Consider the following 22,442-nt stretch of genomic DNA (forward strand, 5'->3'; position numbering starts at 1 on the left):
AGAGAGAGATAGATAGATATATATATATATATATATATAGAGAGAGAGAGAGAGAGAGAGAGAGAGAGAGAGAGAGAGTGTGTGTGTGTGTATGTGACAGCTATGACAAGGTGTTTGGAATGTGTATGACAAGTGTAACCGTTGAACACCACTTAGTCGTTTTGACATGCCAAACGAAATGAATGTTGCTATTCAGCATTTGAAGCCAAGCAATTAATCGGCAAGAATTTCCTGTAATTATCATCTTCTACTCAACGCCCAAGTGCTTTACATTACATGGGTTAGTTGGCAGCATCACAATTACTACTATCAGCCTTGCTTTTTTTTTTTTTTTTAAGTCTTCTCTTGAACATGGTTATCTACCTAGCAAGTTGAAAGGGAAGAAACAAGGTGGGTGAATTAATAATGTCCAATATTGTAAGGACAATAAATGATTCGCTGAACTTTCAGGGGAAGTAAACGCTTCTGAAGCTGTTAGTTGGAGGCTGTAAATAAGTGTTTTCAATTAGTAAAATCCGAATAAACCACTTCAATTTATGTCAAAGAAATATTTTAGCAAAAAGGGGAAAAAGAAAAAGTTAACAGAAATAAAAAATCACTTGCTCATTTTGCATTCATGCTCATGGACATGGTCCAATTGCAAGCGCGTTAGAAATTTGAATTTTGCTTTAAACAAGTCTTTATTTAATGCTCTTATGATTTCTTTGACTTTTCCCTTGGTAATTAAAATCCTAAGTTCCTAAGCAATGTACAAGTAAACTAAGAATCGGTAAAACCACCAGTTATAAGTTTTTTTTTTTTTCCTTAAAAATGTTTGGTAACATGTTCCGAATACGATCATATACTTCTGACATTTGAGAAAAGAAAATAAAGCAAAAAACAAAAACGCAAAAAAACCAAAAAAAGTTAATTAATGTCTGTGTACTCTTTCCTGTCCGTGAATACATATATTATTGTGTTTTGCTCGTTTTGGTTGCTCACATGTTCAAGATAAAGATTGACATATCTAAGGAACGAATTTATCTTAGAAAATACTGTACGGTTTATAACAGAGGAATTCCAAAATATGGAAAAATAACTGGTATTTTACTTTACTTTGTCCATAAATTTCCACGTCACGTGCTATTTATATAAAAAATAAAATAAAATAAAGCTTGGACGAGCATGCACAACACTTCTTGTCAAAGTTCACGTATATCACTAGGTATATACTCTAGAAACAAATATTAAAATCGTTTTATTAGCAAACAATAATAAATAAAAGGAGAGATATTTTTGTTGTTATTAATGACACGAAAGTAAAATCCAGACAGCTATGACTATGAAAATAAGATGAGACCGTGACATATTCGTTTGATTTGTCAAAAAATAAAAATAAAAATAAAAATAAAAACTAAAAATAAAGCACCTTTATGTTATTCTATTTACGCGTTTTCTACTCTTCTTCCCTCTCTAGAAAGAAACGTTTTTGGTGCAATCCCTGGTCGGTGGTTCACAAATATATACAGATAAGGAAGTGGTAGTAGGAGTCTAGTAGAAGAAAGAAAGAAACGACACAAAGCAGAGCCAAAACAAAGGCTTAATGACGTTACCTCTTAAGTCTTGTTCCATTTCTGAGAATTTTGATACGAAGAAGAAGAAGAAGAAAAGACCAATAATTTTGAATTCTAAAGTTGGGTTTTTGTTGTCGTTGATAGTTTTGCTGTCTCTGCTTCCGATCTGTGTGTTGGGCGAGAAACGTCAAGAAAAACATCAAAAGAAGCTGTCCTTTGGGTCAAATGGAGAGTTCAAGATTCTTCAAGTGGCTGACATGCACTTTGCTGATGGAAAGTCCACTCCTTGCTTGGATGTTCTTCCGAGTCAAGTCAAGGGCTGTTCTGATCTCAACACTTCGGCTTTTATCCACCGAATGATCCTTGCTGAGAAACCCCATCTCATCGTTTTCACCGGTAATCTTGTTCTTCTTCCTTTTTCAAGCTTACCCTTTTTCTAAAAAGTTTTTGTTGTTTTTGATTTATCTTGTTGTTCATGTTTTTGGTGTGTGTTTGTTGATTGTTAGTGTGATTTTTGGGAAAGAGAAATGTATGTGCTTGAAATTTTCATTCTGTAGTTGGATTTATCTTAGAACTTGTTACTTTACATTCGCTATTAAAGCCCAAGATTTTGGCAAGATAATTAGAAGAAGTTTGGGAAATTGGGGCATGAACCTTTCATTAACATTAATCACATATATATACAAACTCTGAAGGCAAAAACTAGTGTCTAGATACAATGAAGTAGTTAGTTTCTTAAAACAATCAAATCACCTGAAATCATGAAATGAGCAGTTTGACTAATTACAAATTAAATGTAATAATCGTACAAATAAATAAGTATCTTATATCCTTAATATTTAGCTCGTTTTTTTTGGTAGTTGGTTTTGCTGAGATTAACTTTGTTGTAGCTCTGTCATATATTTTAATTCTTGCCCAATTGGTCAGTTCACATTAAATACAATTTTTTAGCACATTTCACTGTCTCTTGAGCTTATATAGGGAGCTATTGTAAACAGGGGATAATATATTCGCAGCGGACACCACGGATGCTGCTAAGTCTTTGAATGCTGCATTTGCACCGGCGATCTCGTCCAACATCCCATGGACAGCAGTTTTGGGGAACCATGACCAGGAATCCGCCCTCTCAAGGGGTGGGGTAATGAAGCACATAGTTGGTTTAAAGAATACTTTGTCTCAACTCAACCCTTCAGATGTTGAATTTATTGATGGTTATGGGAACTACAATCTTGAGGTTGGTGGTGTCGCGGGCTCTAGTTTCGAGAACAAATCGGTGCTCAATCTCTACTTCCTTGATAGTGGGGATTATTCCACGGTCCCATCCATCCTGGGATATGGTTGGATCAAAGCCTCTCAACAATTCTGGTTCCAACGTACTTCTAGAAAACTTAGGGTCCTTCTCTTACTTCGTTAAGTCTTTTTGGTTCAATTGAATTATCGAATTTCATTTGTTTATAAGCTTGATTTCTATAAGCTAGCCTTGGTTACAATCTGTTTATAAGTTATTTTCCGCGTTATCCTGCAGAGAGCATATAGGAACAAGCCACTAGCTCAAAAAGGACACGCACCGGGGCTTGCATACTTTCACATCCCATTGCCTGAATTTGCTAGTTTTGACTCGTCAAACTTTACGGGTGTCAAGCAGGAAGGCATTAGCTCTGCATCTGTGAACTCAGGATTCTTCACAACCATGGTTGAAGCTGGGGATGTGAAGGCAGTTTTCACAGGCCATGATCATCTGAATGACTTTTGTGGTAAGCTAACCGGTATACATCTATGTTATGCTGGGGGGTTCGGATATCATGCTTATGGGAAGGCTGGGTGGGCAAGGAGAGCCAGGGTGGTGGTAGCAACATTGGAGAAACTGGACAAGGGTGGTTGGGGAGGCGTGAAGTCGATCAAAACGTGGAAACGCCTTGATGATAAGCACCTCAACGCCATCGACAGCCAGTTCCTCTGGATCAAGCATTCTTCTGGTAAGGCATCTCTGAAGTTCCATAGATTTATGAAGTTTTAGCAGTATGGTATTTTGTTATCAGAAGATGCTACCTAGGCGTATTCAGGGCTCTTTTTATTATTCAGAAAGCATAAAATTAGCAGAGGGTGACTACTTAAAAATTTTCCTCTCAGTCCTTTTGTTGTTTCATATGTAAACCTGTAATACTTAAAGTTTACATTTTTTTCCCCATGTTCATTAGCATGTAATCCTTTTTTTTCTCTCTCTCTCCTATCAATACAAGAACTCAGTCTTCATGTTCGTACCTCGCATGTATTGATCAAAGCCAGCTAGCTAGCCTGATTTTACCTTCTCATGGCGGTAACTTCATATACCTAAGTTCAATCTCCATAGAGGGAACACAGCCTTGTCTAGTCCCGTTGCATTTATCATGTTACTCCTTGATAAATGACAAGGAGAAAACGTAAATGTTGAATCTCTTAACTCGTTGTGATGATGATTAGATGTTGTGCAACTTATGAGTACTTAGGCCCCGTTCGTTTCGCATGTTCTAGTTGAGAACTTGAATTATAAAGTGAATTAATGCGAGAGAAAATACTGTAGCAGAAAAAGTTAAACGTGACTTTTTGTGAGAGAAAATATTTTAGTAAAAACTTGATTTGTGATTCGAACTAGCGAAACGAACTGGGCCTTAATTTCTTAGCTTCGCGAGGCCTTATTTCAAATATTAATATTTATTTGTAGCTTTTATATTCTCTCATTTGTCTCTTCTAATTTACTTGTTTGGTATTTCATGAAACAGGTAACAGAAGAAAGAAGCAGATCCCTAGTGCTTGAGTTATGGCTTTAGGTTGGATGTAGACATGGATTTTGTTGAATAAACTCTATCTTGAGGCTCAACTTTGTACACGTATTTTTAGTTTTCATAAAAGCGATAAAACAAAAAATTGGTATTACGATGGAATCAACAATATACGTAATGATCATATGCTAGCACCGTTGGTCTTCACTTGTGCATTCTGGGTGTATTTCATTATTCATTGTTAGTTCAATATTTTTATTTTATATTATTTTATTTTTGTTGAGGAGTAGTTCAATATTTTAGAGATGGTGCATAAATTCTTATTATACTTTTATCAGATATGGCGATCTTGTAACATGAAATTACTATAATCAGAAATGTGCTATTTCCTATCCATAAACTCTAAAACAGCCGCTTGTTTAGTTGCCAGTCTCTCCGCCTCATATTTGACAAGAGTTTTTTAGGGTTATTTGTACATTTACCTTCTGAACTTGTCGGTAACTTACTCTTTGAACTTCTAATTTTAGTAATGTATCCTCCAACTTACAAAATAATTACAATATGTCTCATTTTAATAATAATTGTGTTAAATTAGTATTTAAAAATTACGTTCATTTTAATAATAATTGTGTTAAATTAGTATTTAAAAATTACGTTCCGTGAAAATTTTCAACATTCTAAACTGTTTAACACAAATCTCTAATAGGCCTCCACTGAGGTTCACTTATGCAAGGAGAAAGAAAAGGCAAGAACAGTGTTGAGCAGCACCAGAAGTAGGGTTTGGCAGAGGTGGAAATGGAATAGGCTTGCGGGTCGGGGTTGGAGCTGGTTTCGGACCAGGCAGTTCGAGAAGGGAATGTTGAGCTGGCAGGGGTGTTTCCTGATGATTGGGATTTGGGGTGATGTCAGCAAGAAGGTCTAGAAGTTTGGGGAAATTCGGTTAGGATTGTTAGAGAGTGGGGATTAAAACGTGAGCTGAGAGCAGGCGCGGAGCTATTCATTGTTCACTTTCTTAATTGAGAAATAGTAGAAAATAGGCCAATATGAAAAGTTTAAGAAAGTATATAGGTCAATTTTTAGTTATAAAAATTAATAGGCCATAACTTATCAAGTTATGGTTCATAATCAGATAAGTTATAGACAAATTTGTCAAGTTATGGTTCATAGCCAGACAAGTTATGGATAAAAACTGTGAATAACTTGTCAAGTTATGGTTCATAACCTGACAAGTTATGGACGAAAACAGTAATTTGGCCTATTTATTAACTTATGTAAATTATTGGCCTATTAATTTTAATTCATCTCAAGTCTTGACCTATTTTCCTCTTTCTCCCTTCTTAATTTTATATTTTTATCTCTAAAATCCTATGACATTTTTATTTTATCCCCACTAAAATTTAATATTTGTATACATGTCCTCACTCAACCTTATACTTTTTAATATTTATTCTCATATATGTATTTGGTAGTTATTATAAATATCGTGATACATATTTCTTTATTATTTATTATAAAAAATTCAGTATACGGCCCCACTGAGGTAGAATGTTAGCTCCGCCACTCGCTGAGAGCAAGTGAGAGGGTATTAATCATTTGTGATCAATGAGCTTCAGAGCCTAACTCTGTGGAATGCAGTGGTTCTCTTGAAAAACTACCTATCTTTCTTTGTATTTCTTCCATTTTCACTAATTTAGTTGAATTTATCGATCATAATTTACTCCAAGTTTCTCGTTTTCTAGCCTTAATCCATGTTTTGTTACCAAATTCTATCAATCTCTCAATTCTAACTCGCAATCCTGTAAATCTGACAAAAAATCAGAGCAAAATTAATTAGGTATGACACATTGTAACTGTTTTGTAAGTTGGAAGGGTAATTTAACAAAATTATAATTTTATGAGGAAAGTTGTTAAAATCTTGCAAATTCAGGAGGCAAAAGTGCAAGATACTCTTTTTCTTTTTTTTTTTTTTAATCATATTCACCCTGTTCAACTTAAATGAAAGCCTTCTCTTTTACATTTAAATTACAGATCAATTGCCATTGTTTTGAAAGTTCAACTCCTAATCATTACAAAGACGCCATTAATTGTTATATTTTTTTTAGGGAACACATTTATAGAAGTTAGAGGATTATTTTCTTTTGACAGTTGGAACAATGTTTTTATTTACAATTTCTTAAATTTATAATAAAAATTGTTTAAACAATAATAAAACAATAAAAATCATAATCAGTTTAGAACTATGATGATTGAGATTGTGATAAAAGTTGTTAAGATTAAAACTTTAGGGAACTAACAAATAAAAACTTTACATTCTTTTTGGTTTTTTTTTTTTTTTTTTTTTTTTACGCAAGATTTTAATTAATTAATAATTTGATGAGTTACGTCCAGTTAAAAAGTAAAGTTTTGCTCTAAGACAAGAAAACGTAAAATGTAATGTAACTATAAAAAAAAAACATTTTCTATTTAATCATTTTGGATGCAAAAGAAATCTTGTAATTTAAACTAATTTTAAGAAAAAAATTAATTACATAATTTTGGAGATGTCAGTTATTTTCCAGGTTAAAAAAAAAAAAGGCCGTAGATTGTGCTAGTTTCCTCTCCAGCGACTACATCTCAGAGCACTAAATAAATATCTCACAGCACTAAATACATTATTTACAATACTACATCTCAGAGCACTAAAAATTATTATTATTTACATTGTTTGTAATTTTAGTAAATACATTGTTGACAGTAAACTCGTTTACTAAATGGGCATCCGAAGCACAAATATGAAGCGGTATAAATTGAAAGGACAACTCTTTAAAGTACACGCTTCAACTTATTATTATTTTTTTGTGGACTAAATAGGTTTATAATTCATACAATTTAACCAATGTGAGACAAAACCTATATTGTTCGTTTTCTCATCCATTTTACCAGTTTCCAACTCAATAACAACAAGCACCAAATATATATGTATGTGTATATATATATTATATATACATAATATTTTCACTCATTTTATCAAAGTTATGTGTGTTAAATGTTATAAGTGCCGTTATACAAGTCCTCGTATACATTTTCTTTTATTTTTTCCTTTTTCGGCCATTGAGGAAAAAACCACAGAAGAAAGAAGCAGAGCTTGTTGCCTGATTAAGGAGAACGTGTAAGAACTGTGTGTTGAAGCATTAAGTTCCATGTTTGATGGCCACATAGGTTTTAGTATCCACGAAAGATGCGTATTGCGTAGAAAAATGTGAGCGAGTTTCCTTACTTGTCAATGCAAAGCACTAACTTTTTTTTCTTGTTTTTAGACTTTCTTTTATATGTTCTCTTGGGAACACCGGTGTTCCTTATTTATCAGCCGTTAGATCTGTATTAAATCTGATTGAAAATCAAATCAGATTGAAAAAATAATACAAATCCGACGACTGATAAGGAACACCGATGCTCTAAAAAAAATACTAAAGAAATTTCCTGTTTTTTTTTTTTTTTGCATAAAAAGCTTGTAAAATTTTATTTTGATGTAAAACATGTTTGCTAACTTAAACAAGAGATTCAGCTCTAATGTCCCTTTTGAGTATCCTTAAATAATATTAGGTAACATTAATTATTTTAAGTGACACAACTATTGGCATGACATGATATCGTTTGAGAAACATGAAAGAGGATATAAATAAAAACACACAGAGGTCAAACTCAGTCTAAAAATGACGAGACTATTATTAATTTAATGAAACATTTATCTTTTTTTTTTCTCACTTTCTCCCGGTGCCAATCTGGTTTTTTGGTTATGGATTGTATTATTATCACTATTATTGTCATTGTTGATATTGCTGCTGCTGTTGTTGTCATCAACAATAATTTAAAACTTACCATGACAAAGTCAAATCACCATAATAACTTTGCCAAAAAATAAAAAAGAGTTTGAGATTGTTTTTGCGAACAGTGTAATTTTTAGTACTAAGTTTGATGTAATTTTCTGTTCCATAAACAAACCCCATAGCAAGTGCCCAAGAGACTCTTTACTTTATTGTTGGCTTTCGAAAATGACATTGAGGACCCAGTCAGTCATACATAGCTTCAACGATGTAAAAATAGCCTTGATGAAGTTTTAGAGAAGGATTTTGTTGACTTAAACTGAAGGAAAAAGAGACCTTCTCAAAATCACATTATATTTAAAAAAATATGCATAACAGACAATTTATGATAGGGCTGACAATCCGAGTAGCGACACGACGACACGATTCGAAACCCGCACGAAGTTAGCGGGTTTGAGTTTATCATAAATAGGTTTAGGTCAAAATCAAGTCGAACCCATGAACCACGATTAAATAGCGTGCCGTTTTCAGGTTGACCCACCAACCCACAGTTGACCCGCCGTAACCCGTTTATTAAACATGTCATATTTAGGTAACACAAATACACAACACAATTACAACCCGTTTGTTACCTATGTTGAGAAACATGTTGACACGACCTTATTATCACTCATTTTAAAAAGATGTTAATAAACGGGTCATTAGAAATAAGTTGACACGACACTATTATTAAATGTCAACCCGCCAAAATACAGGTCGTGTTTGAGTTTTGTATTTCGACACGAGTAATAAATGAGTCGTGTTTGTATCAGGTCTTACTGTGTCAACTGAGCAGGTCAATACGGCAACACAAATTGGCACCCTTAATTTCTGACGGCTAAAAAGTTGAGAACTATTAATAATTTATTTTTTTCCAGTCGTACTAGAGAAACTCCAAAAAAAAAAAAAACATTAAACTATCAATATTTGGAGGAACGTATACGCTTAATTTGTTACTTTACAAAATTAGAATTGTATTCGATTGCCAAAGTCAAGGTGGAGGCTAATGTAGTCGTGGTAGGATTGTAATCAAACAGTAATTTTTGTGTGGTTCCAAAATGAGAATATTTTAGAGAAGATAGTGACCTATTTGCACCATATTGCCACAAAGGGCACAAAAAGTTATTTCTTCAACTAATATCCCGAGCTATTCATTCATACTATCCTCATATCATATTCATATCAACTTCAGGGTCAGTACTGTTCCAATAGGTTAATGACTGTCTTTGTATAATACTGACCACTCCTTTTAATTTTTTTTTTTTCCGAATATAAAACAGTGACATGCATGTTTGTTTATAGTTGCAGAATGAAGCAAAAAGCAAGTGGACAAGAGATGATAGTTGTAATCAGAAAGTGGCACTGCTAAGTGATGAAATAAATGCTAGCGTACAGAACTAAGAACACTGGAAAAATTTATGAGAATTTTTAGATGTCCTAATCCTTTATCACTAGAGGCCTCTTATTCCAACCTGTTGGCTGCCACACGCCCCACCAGTTTGTGTCGGGTGAGGTAGCAGCCCGACGTGACTGAAAACCATTTTTTTTTTTTTTTTATTGCTAAGAGCAATAAAAATCATAAGAAAAAGAATGAATCCAAATAAAAACACACATAAGACGTAAATAATACTAATGATGAATAAAAATATTACAAGAGAAATCGCATAGTTCTCAAACTCATAGTGGTTTTTATTTTTATTTTTCCCTATAACCCTTCACTTAATCTTAGAAATGGTGCCCTTCAATATAAATAAATCTAGGCCAACTAAATTTAGTGTGAAAACTTCATAATACCCTTAATAAAATTTTACGTCAAGGCAAATAATTAGGCTCCACATACTCAATGAGTCAAGGCTGAAGACACGGAAATTTCTTTGGGATTGTGACTACACGTAAAAAGATATCACTCTCCAAGAGTCGTGTTTAAGCAAAGAGCAGGCAGACATTCAACTAAGTTATATATTCTTCAATAGTTTAATAGTGCAGATTCAAGAAAATGACCTTGCTATGAGACATTCTTTTTGCATTTGCTTATTTCTTTTCTTTGTGGGATTTGACACATTGTTCTTATGAATAATGCATGGTTTTACAAAAAAGAAGTATAAGATACCGTATTTAGAGGAAAGAGATGCCACAATAAAATCTCCTACCACTTTCTAAATATGCTATTTGCCTCATCGAAGTTGTTTCATTTCCAATAATAGAGTTTTAAGTGTGGCCAATAGAGTTGAAAGAAATATTAGATAAAGACTTCGAGAGGTGTAATATGACATTTATTTTATATAATAATAATTTTAAAAGGTATAACAATAAGATTCCGATTTTACATCTTTTTAATATTACTGTTACGAATAGTAAATGACATATTGCACTAATTTTTACATGTTTTAGCGCCGTCACGTCCTTGAATATGATATAAAAATCTAAATTTTTGGAATGTTCTTTGTGTGACACGTAATACTGATGCATTAATGTGAGCTAATTCGAAAAGGATTCTTCACTGTCCTCCCACTGAAAAGTTCCAAGAAAAGAAAGCAAAATGGAGGTGAATTAATTGTTTGATTGGTGAAAGCATTGACGTGATTCCATGTTCAATCCGGTGTGTTCCTGGTCTGGAATGCCTATATAGTAGGCCTACTTAAGTTCAAAATTCATTGTCTATTCGGTTACTCTAATAACAAACTATAAAAGATATAAAACACAGAGAAGAGATGAGTTGTTCTTCAGAATGGAAGCTTGTTGCCACTATGCTGGCCGTAAATTTCGCCTTTGCGATTGTGAATTTGCTTCTCAAGAAGACGCTTGATCAAGGGTTGAATTATTTGATCATCGTTACGTATCGGCAGGCTATTTCTGCTATTTTCTTGACACCAATTGCCTGCTTCTGGGAAAGGTAAAACATGCTTAACCTGATATTCTTTAAAAGAGAGTTGCACTTGTAGCTTGTATTCAGTGGCGGAGCTAGAAATTTTCTTTCAGGAGGCGAAAGCTGGAGCAAGATTTTGAACTAAAACAACAATACAACATTCTGTTACCTTCGTTTTAAGTTCAATTGTGATGTTAAGGGACTCAAAGTAGTTGATTTTCTTTTTGCAGGAAAAGCGGAACTGAGATTACATCTCGGCTGCTGTGTTACCTTTTCTTCAGTGCTTTAGTGGGGTTAGTTTGTGACACCTTAATTTTGATGAGTCTTTTTTAACCCCTTTTTTAGTAGTTTTAACTAAGAACTCTATGCTTTTTTTTTTTTTTCTTTTGCAGGGTAACGCTCACACAATTCTTGTTCCTTCTTGGACTTGAAAACACATCTGCTACTTTTTCCTGCGCATTCCTCAACATGGTGCCCGTTTTCACATTCATACTGGCATTACCATTAGGGTAAATTACAATACATTCTATATTTTAGTGCATTATGATCAATAGTTCTTCCATCCATTTGACTCTTAAAAACTCAACGTAAAAAAAACAAAAAAAAAAAACTTGACGTTAAGGATACATGTGAATCATCGTGCGCTTATTGGGAGTTGATTTTGTAATTTTTTACATATTAGGGCCATGACTATTAAGAAGAAAACGTGCCTTTTTCTGTCGAGATTTCAACAACAGAATGACTAATTTTGAATAATTTAGTAGCTAGAAGACTCATTTTGAGATGTTTTAAAGTCATGGATTCAAATGAGATTTGGCTATAGTTCGTAGACTAAAAATGGAACTAAGCCTTTATTTTTATCAAGCTAACCTAACCATGGCATTAATATTCTTTCCAGTCTAGAAAAACTGAACCTGGAAAGCAAAAGTGGGAGAGCAAAGATCTTAGGCACTCTAATATGCATCCTTGGAGCCTTGATACTGACATTCTACAGAGGAACACAGCTAACTCATCCACACTCACAAGCCGTAGGAAACATCGTTAATGCGAACTCGCCTCAAAAGCCAAAGAATTGGGCCCTTGGCGCGGTACTCCTGACTGCAGGCTGCCTCATGTGGTCCTCATGGTTTCTCATGCAAGCAAGGATTGGCAAATCATTCCCATTCCAGTATTCAAGCACTGCCATCATCTCCTTTTTCGGAGCCATTCAGTCGGCCATTTTGAGTTTGATCCTCGAAAGGAACCTTTCCATGTGGATTCTGAAGGGAAAGTTGGAGATCATCAGTGTCGTGTATGCGGTGAGTATTGATGATTTTGTGTCTTCAATTTTGATTATCATTCATACTTGTTCAACTTCAGATTTTGCATATGGCTATTACTTAATTTCCACATCAAGAAACTTGATTTTTTTTTTTTTTTTGGACACAGGGAATGGTGGGATCAGCCTTGTGCTACGTAGGGATGTCATGGTGTGTCAAACACAAGGGTCCAGTCTTCACATCAGCATTCACCCCCTTCACACAGATCTTCGTGGCGATTTTCGACTTCTCCATCTTTCATGAACAAGTCTACCTTGGCAGGTTTAGTCCTTAAATCATTGTCTTTTGATGCTTATTGAAAGATCAGAAGGGAAAATGACCTATTTTTAGAGAGGCCTAAAAGTTGAAAAAAGTTAGACGATGTTGATAAATCTTATATTTACTAACAACATATAGTAAATGTCATTTACTAAGCAAATCTCATATCTGCATAGTAAATCTTTTATCTGCTAACTAAAATACAATATATCTTTATTGATTAATCAGCTGATTCACTTTAGTCTGCTTTTAACTTTTGCCATTGATGACCAGTTTGCTAGGATCTGCCTTGGTGATAATTGGGATGTACACTCTTTTGTGGGGTAAGAACAAAGAGGCAAAGGAATGTCTTGTGAAGCAGAGCCAAACAACTGAAGAAGGAGAAGATTGTAATTCACAAGTCATACGCGTCACAATCGAATCGAGAGGCTCGTGAACAAATTTTAGTAGATTAATTTCCTAGCATCTTAGGTGTGTACTTGTTAGGGACTGACCTTTTTAGTCAGTTAATCCAACTAAATGTAAGGCATTGATCCATTGAGAGACAGATAGAGGAACATAAAAAGGCATTGTTATGGTTCGACCATGACCTATGCAAGTTTCATTAAGAGTTTATTTTTGAATGTTTTGCTTCAATACATTTATATGATATGACAAAGAGCTCCGCTATACGGACTCCGCACAGCATCGCATTTCACATTGCACAAGAGGACAAAAAAGCTGTCGTAAATTCTAAGTGGTAGGACTCTACTGTTAAATTTAATTGAGAAAAGTAAAGGCGTCATTTATTTCGCTTATTTCAGTTGAGAATTTGAATTAAAAAGTGAATTTATATGAAAAAATACTGTAATAGAAAAAGTTAAATATAAATTTTTATGAGAAAAAATACTATAACAAACAACTTGAGTTATGATTCGAACTAGTAAAATGAATAGGAATTTCTCCTTATCTTCGTGTCATGCGGAGCCGTATTCCGGAATTGAAAAACAACACCGATTATTATTTCGGAGAAAACTAAGTGGCATGCCACAAGATTAGTGGCATGAATTGGAAGCTGAAATTTTTGTAGCGTTCCTCAAAATTTGTCATGTGTGGTTGGAATCAAGAGGGATGAATTATAATTACGCCCCATTTATTTTAGGTTTTTAGGTACAAAATAAATTGTCCCGGGTTATGAGAAATTATACAACGTTTTATTTGAAACTTATGTTGTGGTGAATATCCTTGAAGCAACAAGACGAAAAGTGAAAGCTTAGCTACAAACGACTTGAAAAGATTTGATTCTTCTAGCTGCAAACAATCAAAATAATGGGAATCACACGTTTTTAGGTTTTTAGTGCGTTTGGAATTGGTTTTAAAATGATTTTGTTTTCAATAAAAAGTAAAAATGAATTTGTTTTGAAAATCATTCTGTGACCGATTGTGAAATTGTATTTGGTTGGTTTTTTATTTTGAGTATTATAAAAAAGTGAAATAATGTTTATTAATTAATATATTATAATATTGTTGATAAGTATTACAAAATGAAAATAACTTTCAACTGTTTTCTAATTCTTTCACAAAAATCATTCTCACTATTTTCGTTTTCGTTTTCAAAATATTTATTAAACAAACGTCATTTTATTTTCATTTTCATTTTTTACTTCTTGAAATACGTAAAAACTGTTTTAAAAAACGATTCTAAACACACACTAAACGTTTTAATAAGGTTTTCTTGTCCTATTTACTATAGTTTAAAAATGAAAAAAATTGTCTTAGATACCGTTTTTAAAGTCTACTTTTAATAAATATCATTAATTTTGTTAAATTAAAAAAGGATAAATTACTTAAACTTCAGAGCTTTTTCAAATTTTCCCTTTCTGTTCAACCTTAAACGGAAATGGACAGATAGCGCTAATTCGCAGCAAGATTTAGGGGTAACGGATGTGATATTACGAAATTGCCCCTTTAATTAGTGTATTATGCAATTAAAGTTGTGAGCGTTCTTGCTAACTTTCTCCTTTAATTGACCGACTTAAGTATAGTCTCGTTCGTTTCGTTAATTCGAATTTAAAATTTGAGTTGAGATGTAATTTTATGTGAAAATTTTTAATTATAATAAAAAAATTAAATGTTAAATGTGATTATTTATGAGAACTTTTTACTATAACAAAACTTGAATCAACGAAACAAAGGATGATGGTTCATTGCAGCCACCATCTCTGGCTTCCCCACTGTTAAATCCCCCACCACATGGTAAAGAAACACCGATGCCATATCTACAACAACAACAAAAAAAAAAAAAAAAAAAAAGAACTCAGTTCTTCATTCTTCAATTCTTAATTCTACTTTTTTTTTTTTTCCATTCTTAGTCTGATTGATTACCAAGATGAAATTGTGGAATATAATAGAGAAACTACCTTGATTGTCTCAACTGACCACGTTTTCCCGGCAATTCCCCATTCAAAAGAAATTCAAATTTTCCGTTGAAACTTTATCCCTTTTTTTCTCTCTCTTTTCCGCCTTTTCAAACCCAACAAAACAGAGCCAAAGAGGAAAAAAAACAAAAAGGCAAAAAAGTTTGGTTTATTCGAATGAAAAGAATACAAAAGGTTAAAAATTAATACAAATTTTAATGATTCAGGAGAGCATACGGAGATTTTCTCATGAACCAAACAGAGACGAGAGGAGGAGAAGGAGCGAAAGCTATAAGCTATAAAAGGGTGTGAAGGAAGATGAGGAGGATGTGAAGTCCGGTGATAGTCTGTAAAGATTCAGGAAAGTGAAGGGCGTGAGAGAATTAGCCATGGATGAAGCTTAATGCCCATCAAAGATAGATATTTCTCTAACCTTGATCTTCATCCGAAAAAAATGTTCTCTCTCTAGGAAACAACAAACGACGATGGGTCTCTCTCTCTATTTGGGGGATTCTTTGAGGTTCGTACTTGTATACCGTGTTTATTAGTGCATTTACAATAATACCCTCAAAATTTCCATCACGTGACAATTTCTGTCTAAGATTTAACAGAAGAGGGAAATTTAAAAGAATTCTAAAGTTCGGGATGAACAAATATTACAAATTAAAGTTCGGAGGGCTAAAGTTTAGGGGAAAAACCTGTGACTTGTCCATTAAAAAATTGACTTTGATAAATCGTTGATTATTTTTGATAGATTATTGATTGATCTTAATAAATGATTGATAAATCGATCGTTGATTAATTGAGCTAATCAATTTTCGATCAATAATTTTATGTGATTATTGAACTCTTAACGAGGGAATATCTTTTTTTAATTGAACACAAACTAGGCATTTACTGAACATATCTTTTCAAAGGATATATTTTCATATATTCTTATTTTTTTGAAAGATATGTTAATAGTTTTTCAATGCTGAAAATATTAAACTAATGTGAAAAACATTTGTAAAGGTTTTTCCAAATTGTGCAAAAACATTTTTTAATGATCAAAATAGAATTTCTTGATGCCACCTTTTGATTTTTTCTAATTCCAACTTTTTCGAATATATTCATTGTTCTTATTTTCTATTATTGTTTTAAGTTGATTGAGGAAATTACAAAACTGCAACCAATATTTGTGTTTAATATAAAAAGGCCAAGGTTGAGCGGCATCTATGTCGTTTTTCAATTCCGAATGACTCCACTTTTTCAAAATTTTGACCCAAAATAAAAAATCTCTTTTCCTTTCCAAGTAAAAAAAAAAAAAAAAAAGACTTTAGAATCTTTAATTGAAAATCCTATTACCGTGAACGACAACATATATGGTTTAGATTGTTGTCGTTTTTTCCTTTACCATGTAATATCGTTTTGAAAGGCCATTGTTGTCAGGTTCGGGTCCCATCACTTTTACCAGTTGATGTTTGTTTTTATTCAACTGGATTTATACCAGTTGAAGGTGTTCTACATTAATGTTATTGTCATCTTCTTGGTTGTTGTCGTTTCCATTCAATGTCGTTTTTTGAAGTTATAATTGTTTTCATGTTTGATGTTGTGTTTTAAGATTGTTATGATTACTCTCGTATTCTTAATGTGGAGAATGAGGTTCTCCTCTTTTTTATACTTATTGTATCATTTTCGTTTTCTATCTCATGCTGCTATGACTTGTGAACAATTGCTGTCGTTTTCTTGATATTATTGTCATTTTTCTTCACTTGTCGTTTTCCAGTTTATGTTGTTTAAAATCCTATATTTTCATTTTTTAAGGTGTTCTTTTCCACTTCATGTCTTTTTTTTCACATGCTATTGTAGCTTCCTCATTTAATATTTTTTAGGTTATCATGGCTGTCAGTTCATTGTTATTTTTTTATTATGTGGTTGTCAATTTAAACTGCTATTATTGTATTTACTATTGCCTCGATTCGTATGACAATGTCGTTTCGTGATTTTGATTTTTCTTTTTTCTTGGAAGTTCTTCGTGATGATGTTTAAAGTGACACTATTGTTTTTGTGGGAAGTTTTGTTTCAATTTGGCTAAAGTTTCTTGAAGTTAATGTCGGCTTCTAAGTTGTTTGGTTTATGTGGTTTCTACATTGATGCGTTCAGGGTTTATAGTCCTTTTTCTGTTTCAGTTTAATTTCGGGCCAATCAATGTTGTAATTTTCATTGAAATGTCGATGTCGTTTCTCCCTTGGTGACGTTCGTACTCTTTATTGAAATCATTTTTTTTAGTAGCAAGTATCTAAAAATAGATAGAATGGATGGTGAAAGTAAATCTAACTGTATAATGTTTTTTTTCTATTGAAAGAACAAGCGGGAATAAATTATATGATGTTAAAGAATAACACAAAAGATTATCTAAGTGCCTGAAAGAAAAAAAAAAGGCATATTTAATATCAAAAAGATCAAAAAGTTGTTGGAGACAATGAATTGAACCTCAAAAATAAAATATTATATATAAAAAATATAGAAATCATAATCAAATATTATAAATAAAAAATACAGAAATCATAATCAATATTAAAAAGAGAGTAAGAAAGATTGTCTTATCTTGATAAAGAAAAAAAATTCCTGTAAAACAGTGTAGTGATTAGGTTGACACAAACTCTGAGGCGTTAGAATGGTGTATTCAACTAAGTTGATTACTGCTCAGTTAAGGTATGATGTAATCATCATTAATTCCTTAAGGCAAAAGGATTAAGAAAATGTAAGTTGTACAATCTCACATTGCATGGGGATGAATATATGTGATGGTCTATAAGGAGACTCCACTGTACAATGGTATGAAGTTTTTGGGGTGAAGCCTAAAGGCAAAATTGTACAGACTCAGGCTCAAAGCGGATAATATCATGTCAAGTAGAGGTGTGGGTCGTTACAAGTAGTATCAGAGCTTGTATTGAGCCGGAAGTGTGGCTAATAAGGATGTTGGACCCCAAAAGGAGGGGCGATTGTGACAGTCATCAATCTCTTGAGGCAAAAGGGCCAAGAAAGGATAAGTTGTATAGTCTCATATCGCTTGAGGATAAATATAGGTGATAGTTTATAAGGAAGAACACCATCTCTAAATGTTATGTGGCCTTTTGGGGTGATTCTCAAAAGCAAAACCATGCGGACTCAAGCACAAAGCGAAAAATATCATATTAAGTGGAGTTGCGGGTTGTCATAGGGAAAGTAAAGGAAGGTTGTTTAGACCTTCTATGCAAACTTCCATGTCTCATCTCTTTCAATTTTTCTTGGTCATAATAAAAATCTGGTTTGGGATAATGTGGAATCAGATGAAACGTCGTTGGTTTTTTGTCGTACACAGTTGGAAATCCGGGTTTCATTCGGACAAAATCATGTGCATTTTGTTTATAAACAAGAGGAGGAGAAGGAGATAGTTCTACCAAAATATCTTTGCCCTTGTCCAAAGTTTTTATTTGCTCACTTGAAGGAAGGTTAGAATCCAATTGGAGATTTTACTTTTTGATGTTATGGATAGCAATTTGAAATAGACGTGAATTAAGGATGGTATGAGTAGAATCACAGAAGTCAAAATGGTTATGATTCATGGAGTTAGAGAAACGAGGTTTGATATCTTTGAGATCGGTACCGTAATCAAAACAGAGATTGACTTATTTTTTTTTATAATTTCATTGCAGCAGAACATGATTAGTGAGTGTGATTAACAAGACTACAATAGTAACAGAAGTTCATAAAATCTTCATTGCGCGTTTTATCCAGAATTCTGTGTACCATTTGTCATCCACAATTCTTAAAGGACCTAAAGTTTTACCTATGATTGATCAATTAGCAACATTTAGAGTAGTTGGTAGATTGTAAAGTTGAATTCAGAAGGAACGTAGTTAAGATCTTTAGACTTATAAGTTGAAAAACCTATAGAGATTTTCAAATGCCATGGCTGACATACAATAATTCTTATTCTGTCTCTTTCACTGTCAAAACAGACAGAAAACATGTTATCATCAAGAAAAGTAATTTAGAATTTATTGTGGATGAACCAAATTTTGATAAGGAGGTTTTGAAGATAGGTTTTATTGTAATGTTTTCAAGAAAGAACCTTCCTATTAGGGTGAGTGAAAGACTATCATCATCATAAATAGATTTTCAAGGATTCAATGAGCTATTTTCTCCTCATCTATGAAAGAGAGAATCGTAGGCTCATTTTGTTTTCCATAAATTTTGTGGGAGGAGAAAGTATGTAGTACTGTGAATGGAAGGGATAAGTGGTATAAATACACTTAGTTGTACAAAGAAGTAGGACTGTACAAAAAAATCGTAAAACTGAAACCGACCGAAACTGACCGCTCAAAACCGAAATCAACGGTGCCACATGGAACCGAACACAATCGGTTTGATTAACCGACTGACTGCCTGAAAAGTCAGTTCGGTTTCAGTTTTGCGTGTAGAGTGTCGGTTAAAAACTAAACCGACCGAGGTGAGTTTTTTTTTTTAATGTTTTCATTTTGTTTTGTTTTGTTTTTTTAAGTTTATGTTATCGTTTTGCCCTCTATAATGTCATTTTTACAAGTCACAAAACACAAACACTCATTTCATTTCTGATTTCTCTCAGTCTCTGCCTCTTTCACCCAGACACCCACGACCCACCCTTACGCCTCACCTCTCTCACTCTCACCCACCCTCACGGAAGCCCTAGCCGCCGCCTCTCTCCTCAGTCGTCCTCGGTCGCACGTCCGCCTCCGGCCTCCGGCTCCACTATGGTTTCTTGGTTTTCTCTCTACCGCTCTAACTCTCACGGTGAAAAAAGCCCTAGCCGCTAGCCACCACTCCGCCGATCTCCTCAGTCCTCCTCAGGCTCACACGTCCACCTCCGCCAAGCTTCGCCGAGGTTTGGCTTTTGTTTCTCCACTTTCTATTTGCATCAAGCTTGGTCGATTGGATTTCTATATGCTGTTGTGTTTGATATATTATATATATATGCCACAGCTTTTAGAAGAATCAGCAGGTGTTGCGAGCAATTTGTCTAGGAAAGCCAGGAGAAAGCAACCTAAGAAAGCGAAGCACTGAAGATCAGCAGCAATTTTGGCAAAGCTGTAGGGAGGTGATTCTTTTGTGAACTCATGAATTATCATGCTTATATATTCATTTCTTCTTTTTTCTCTGTTTCACAATGACTAAATTTGCATGTGTTTTCAGAAACATATTGTGGAGTTGATATAGAATACAATCCTTGTTCTGGTAATTGTTGTGCCTTCTCAGCTTTGATAGATCACAGAACCAAGTTATTTTGTACAATCATGTTTTTGGTAATGCTTCTTACTTGAGGAATAACAATTAAATTTGAACTTTGGTTCTGACTATGCTGCCTATATTTTGGTTCTCGATTCTGTTCGTGTTCAATGAGTAAACACAGCACCCAATGCCAACAATTTTATTTTTTAAGAGATTAAAATTATGTTTAATCTATGTTCCATCTAAGATGGCACATTTAGAACTCTATTGTCGTTACATTGCAAGCATGTTCTAATTCTGGTTTTGTGTTTGGATTTATGCCACAGCAACAAAGTTTAATTCTTATAGCTTAATACAAATAGATAGATATAATAAAAGTTCATCATTAACATCAACAAGAAAGCATGTTGTTTGTGAGTTTTTAACTTTTAGCTTAATTCTTATATATGTCTTCATCGGAAAAATAAAAAGAGATAAAGTCTCAGTTTAGTAAAAAAAAAACCAAAACTACTGAAACACAAGAGACAACTGAGGAAGAAGGGAAATGTACTAAGAAAAGGAAGAAAGGCCAACAAGTAAGCCCGGTTTGGTAGCATTTCACGAGGGATGAAAAAACCAAGAGGGCTACTTGCAAGCATTGTGGTGTCACTTATGCCGCTGATTCGAAAAAGAATGGCACGTCTACAATGAAAAGTCATATAGAAAGTTGCTTGATGAATCCAGATAGTGAAAACAAACAAAAGACCATCCAATTTAATAGAAAGATCGGAGCACATGAAGAGGACACTACTACTAGTACTATGACACTAAGAGCTTGGTCCAATGAGGGTTATAAGAGAGTCGTTTTGGAGTATATCGTATTGGATGAGTTACCGTTCTGACACGTGGAAGGTAAAGGGTTTAAGCACTATTCGGCATACTTGAATCCTAGAGTGTTTGACATTTCAAGGATAACAATTGCGATTGATGTTTATCAAATGTTTTTAGAGGAGAAGAAGAAGTTAAAGAAGGTTTTAGGAAAGCAACGGGTGTGTTTGATGACTGATACTTGGACATCAATTCAGAACATCAATTACATGTGTTTGACCGCACATTGGATCCATGAAGATTGGAATATGCAGAATATGATCATTAATTTCATCTAAGTTTCGAATCATAAAAGAGAAACATTTGTACAGGAGATTTTGGTTTGCCTTAATGATTGGGGCATAACAGCATTGTTCACAGTTACAGTGGACAATGCATCGTATGATGTGGCTATGGACAGGTTAAAGAGAAAAGTCAAAGATATTCCTAATTTTCTCGTCTTAGATGGCCAGGCGATACATATGCGGTGTGTCTGTCACATTCTAAACTTGATTGTTAATTATGGGCTCACGAACTTAGCATATTCTATTGCAAGCATCCGCAATGCAGTTAGGTATGTGAGGTCCTCACCTCAACGCCTCAAGAAGTTTAAGGAGTGCATGAAGGAAGAAAACATCAACTCAATTGCCCTATTGTGTTTGGATGTGAAGACGAGGTGGAACTCTACCTACCTAATGTTGGAGACTTCTTTCAAGTTTGTCCCCGTTTTTGAGAGGTTGCTTTTGGATCAAAACTATTGTGCTTACTTTGATGAAGTTATAAAAGACAAAAAGATGGAGGGTCCACCAAATGAGACGGATTGGGACAATGCTAGGGTTTTTCTGAGGTTCTTAGGAAAGTTTTACACTTTGACGAAAAAGTTTAGTGGTTCATATTAAGTCACTTCAAACTTCTATTTCAAAGATATTTGTGCTATCAAACGAGAGTTGATTAAGTTAGAGGAGTGTGATGATCCTCTGTTAAATGAAATGGCAACGATGATGAATAAGAAATTTGATAAGTATTGGGGAAATGTCGAGAAAATGAATCACATGATGTTTCTTGGCTTGGTTTTTGATGCAAGATATAAGTTGGATTATCTTGCTCTTGCCTTTAAGTGTATCTATGATGATTCGATATCTGACACGTTGTTAAAAGGGGTTGAGGACACATTGCATAGATTGTATAAGGAATATCATGATCGGGCTCCTCCTCCACCTTTGGCTCCCTGTCGTCCCCCCCCCCCTACCGCAATTATCAAAGTTGGCCAAACCTCGATTTAGAAATACAAGGTAAGCTCACTCAGTAGAAACTTATTCTGGTTGTAATGCAAGTCATTCAACAATTACGGCATCTTGTGAACCCACCTCAATG

The 22,442-nt window shown here is 34.0% G+C and overlaps 2 protein-coding genes across 2 annotated transcripts; both read left to right on the top strand.

Annotated features, from left to right (window-relative positions):
- The first annotated feature begins 1,446 nt into the window (after positions 1–1,446).
- Positions 1,447–4,651, top strand: LOC21402525 (probable inactive purple acid phosphatase 29). The gene is made up of 4 exons (XM_024172689.1): positions 1,447–1,949; positions 2,552–2,946; positions 3,079–3,529; positions 4,313–4,651. The coding sequence occupies exons 1-4, from the start codon at positions 1,583–1,585 to the stop codon at positions 4,345–4,347; spliced, it is 1,248 nt and encodes a 415-aa protein (XP_024028457.1). The 5' UTR covers positions 1,447–1,582; the 3' UTR covers positions 4,348–4,651.
- Positions 4,469–21,967, top strand: LOC21402526 (WAT1-related protein At3g30340). The gene is made up of 10 exons (XM_010108807.2): positions 4,469–4,486; positions 5,117–5,170; positions 10,866–11,047; positions 11,251–11,313; positions 11,413–11,529; positions 11,919–12,318; positions 12,449–12,600; positions 12,871–13,025; positions 21,114–21,250; positions 21,401–21,967. Exons 1-10 carry the CDS (start codon positions 4,469–4,471, stop codon positions 21,965–21,967), a joined length of 1,845 nt encoding a protein of 614 aa, XP_010107109.2.
- The last annotated feature ends 475 nt before the right edge of the window (positions 21,968–22,442 follow it).

This window comes from Morus notabilis, unplaced genomic scaffold (genome assembly GCF_000414095.1).
Source record: "Morus notabilis unplaced genomic scaffold, ASM41409v2 Scaffold1303, whole genome shotgun sequence".
Classification (NCBI taxonomy): Eukaryota; Viridiplantae; Streptophyta; class Magnoliopsida; order Rosales; family Moraceae; genus Morus; species Morus notabilis.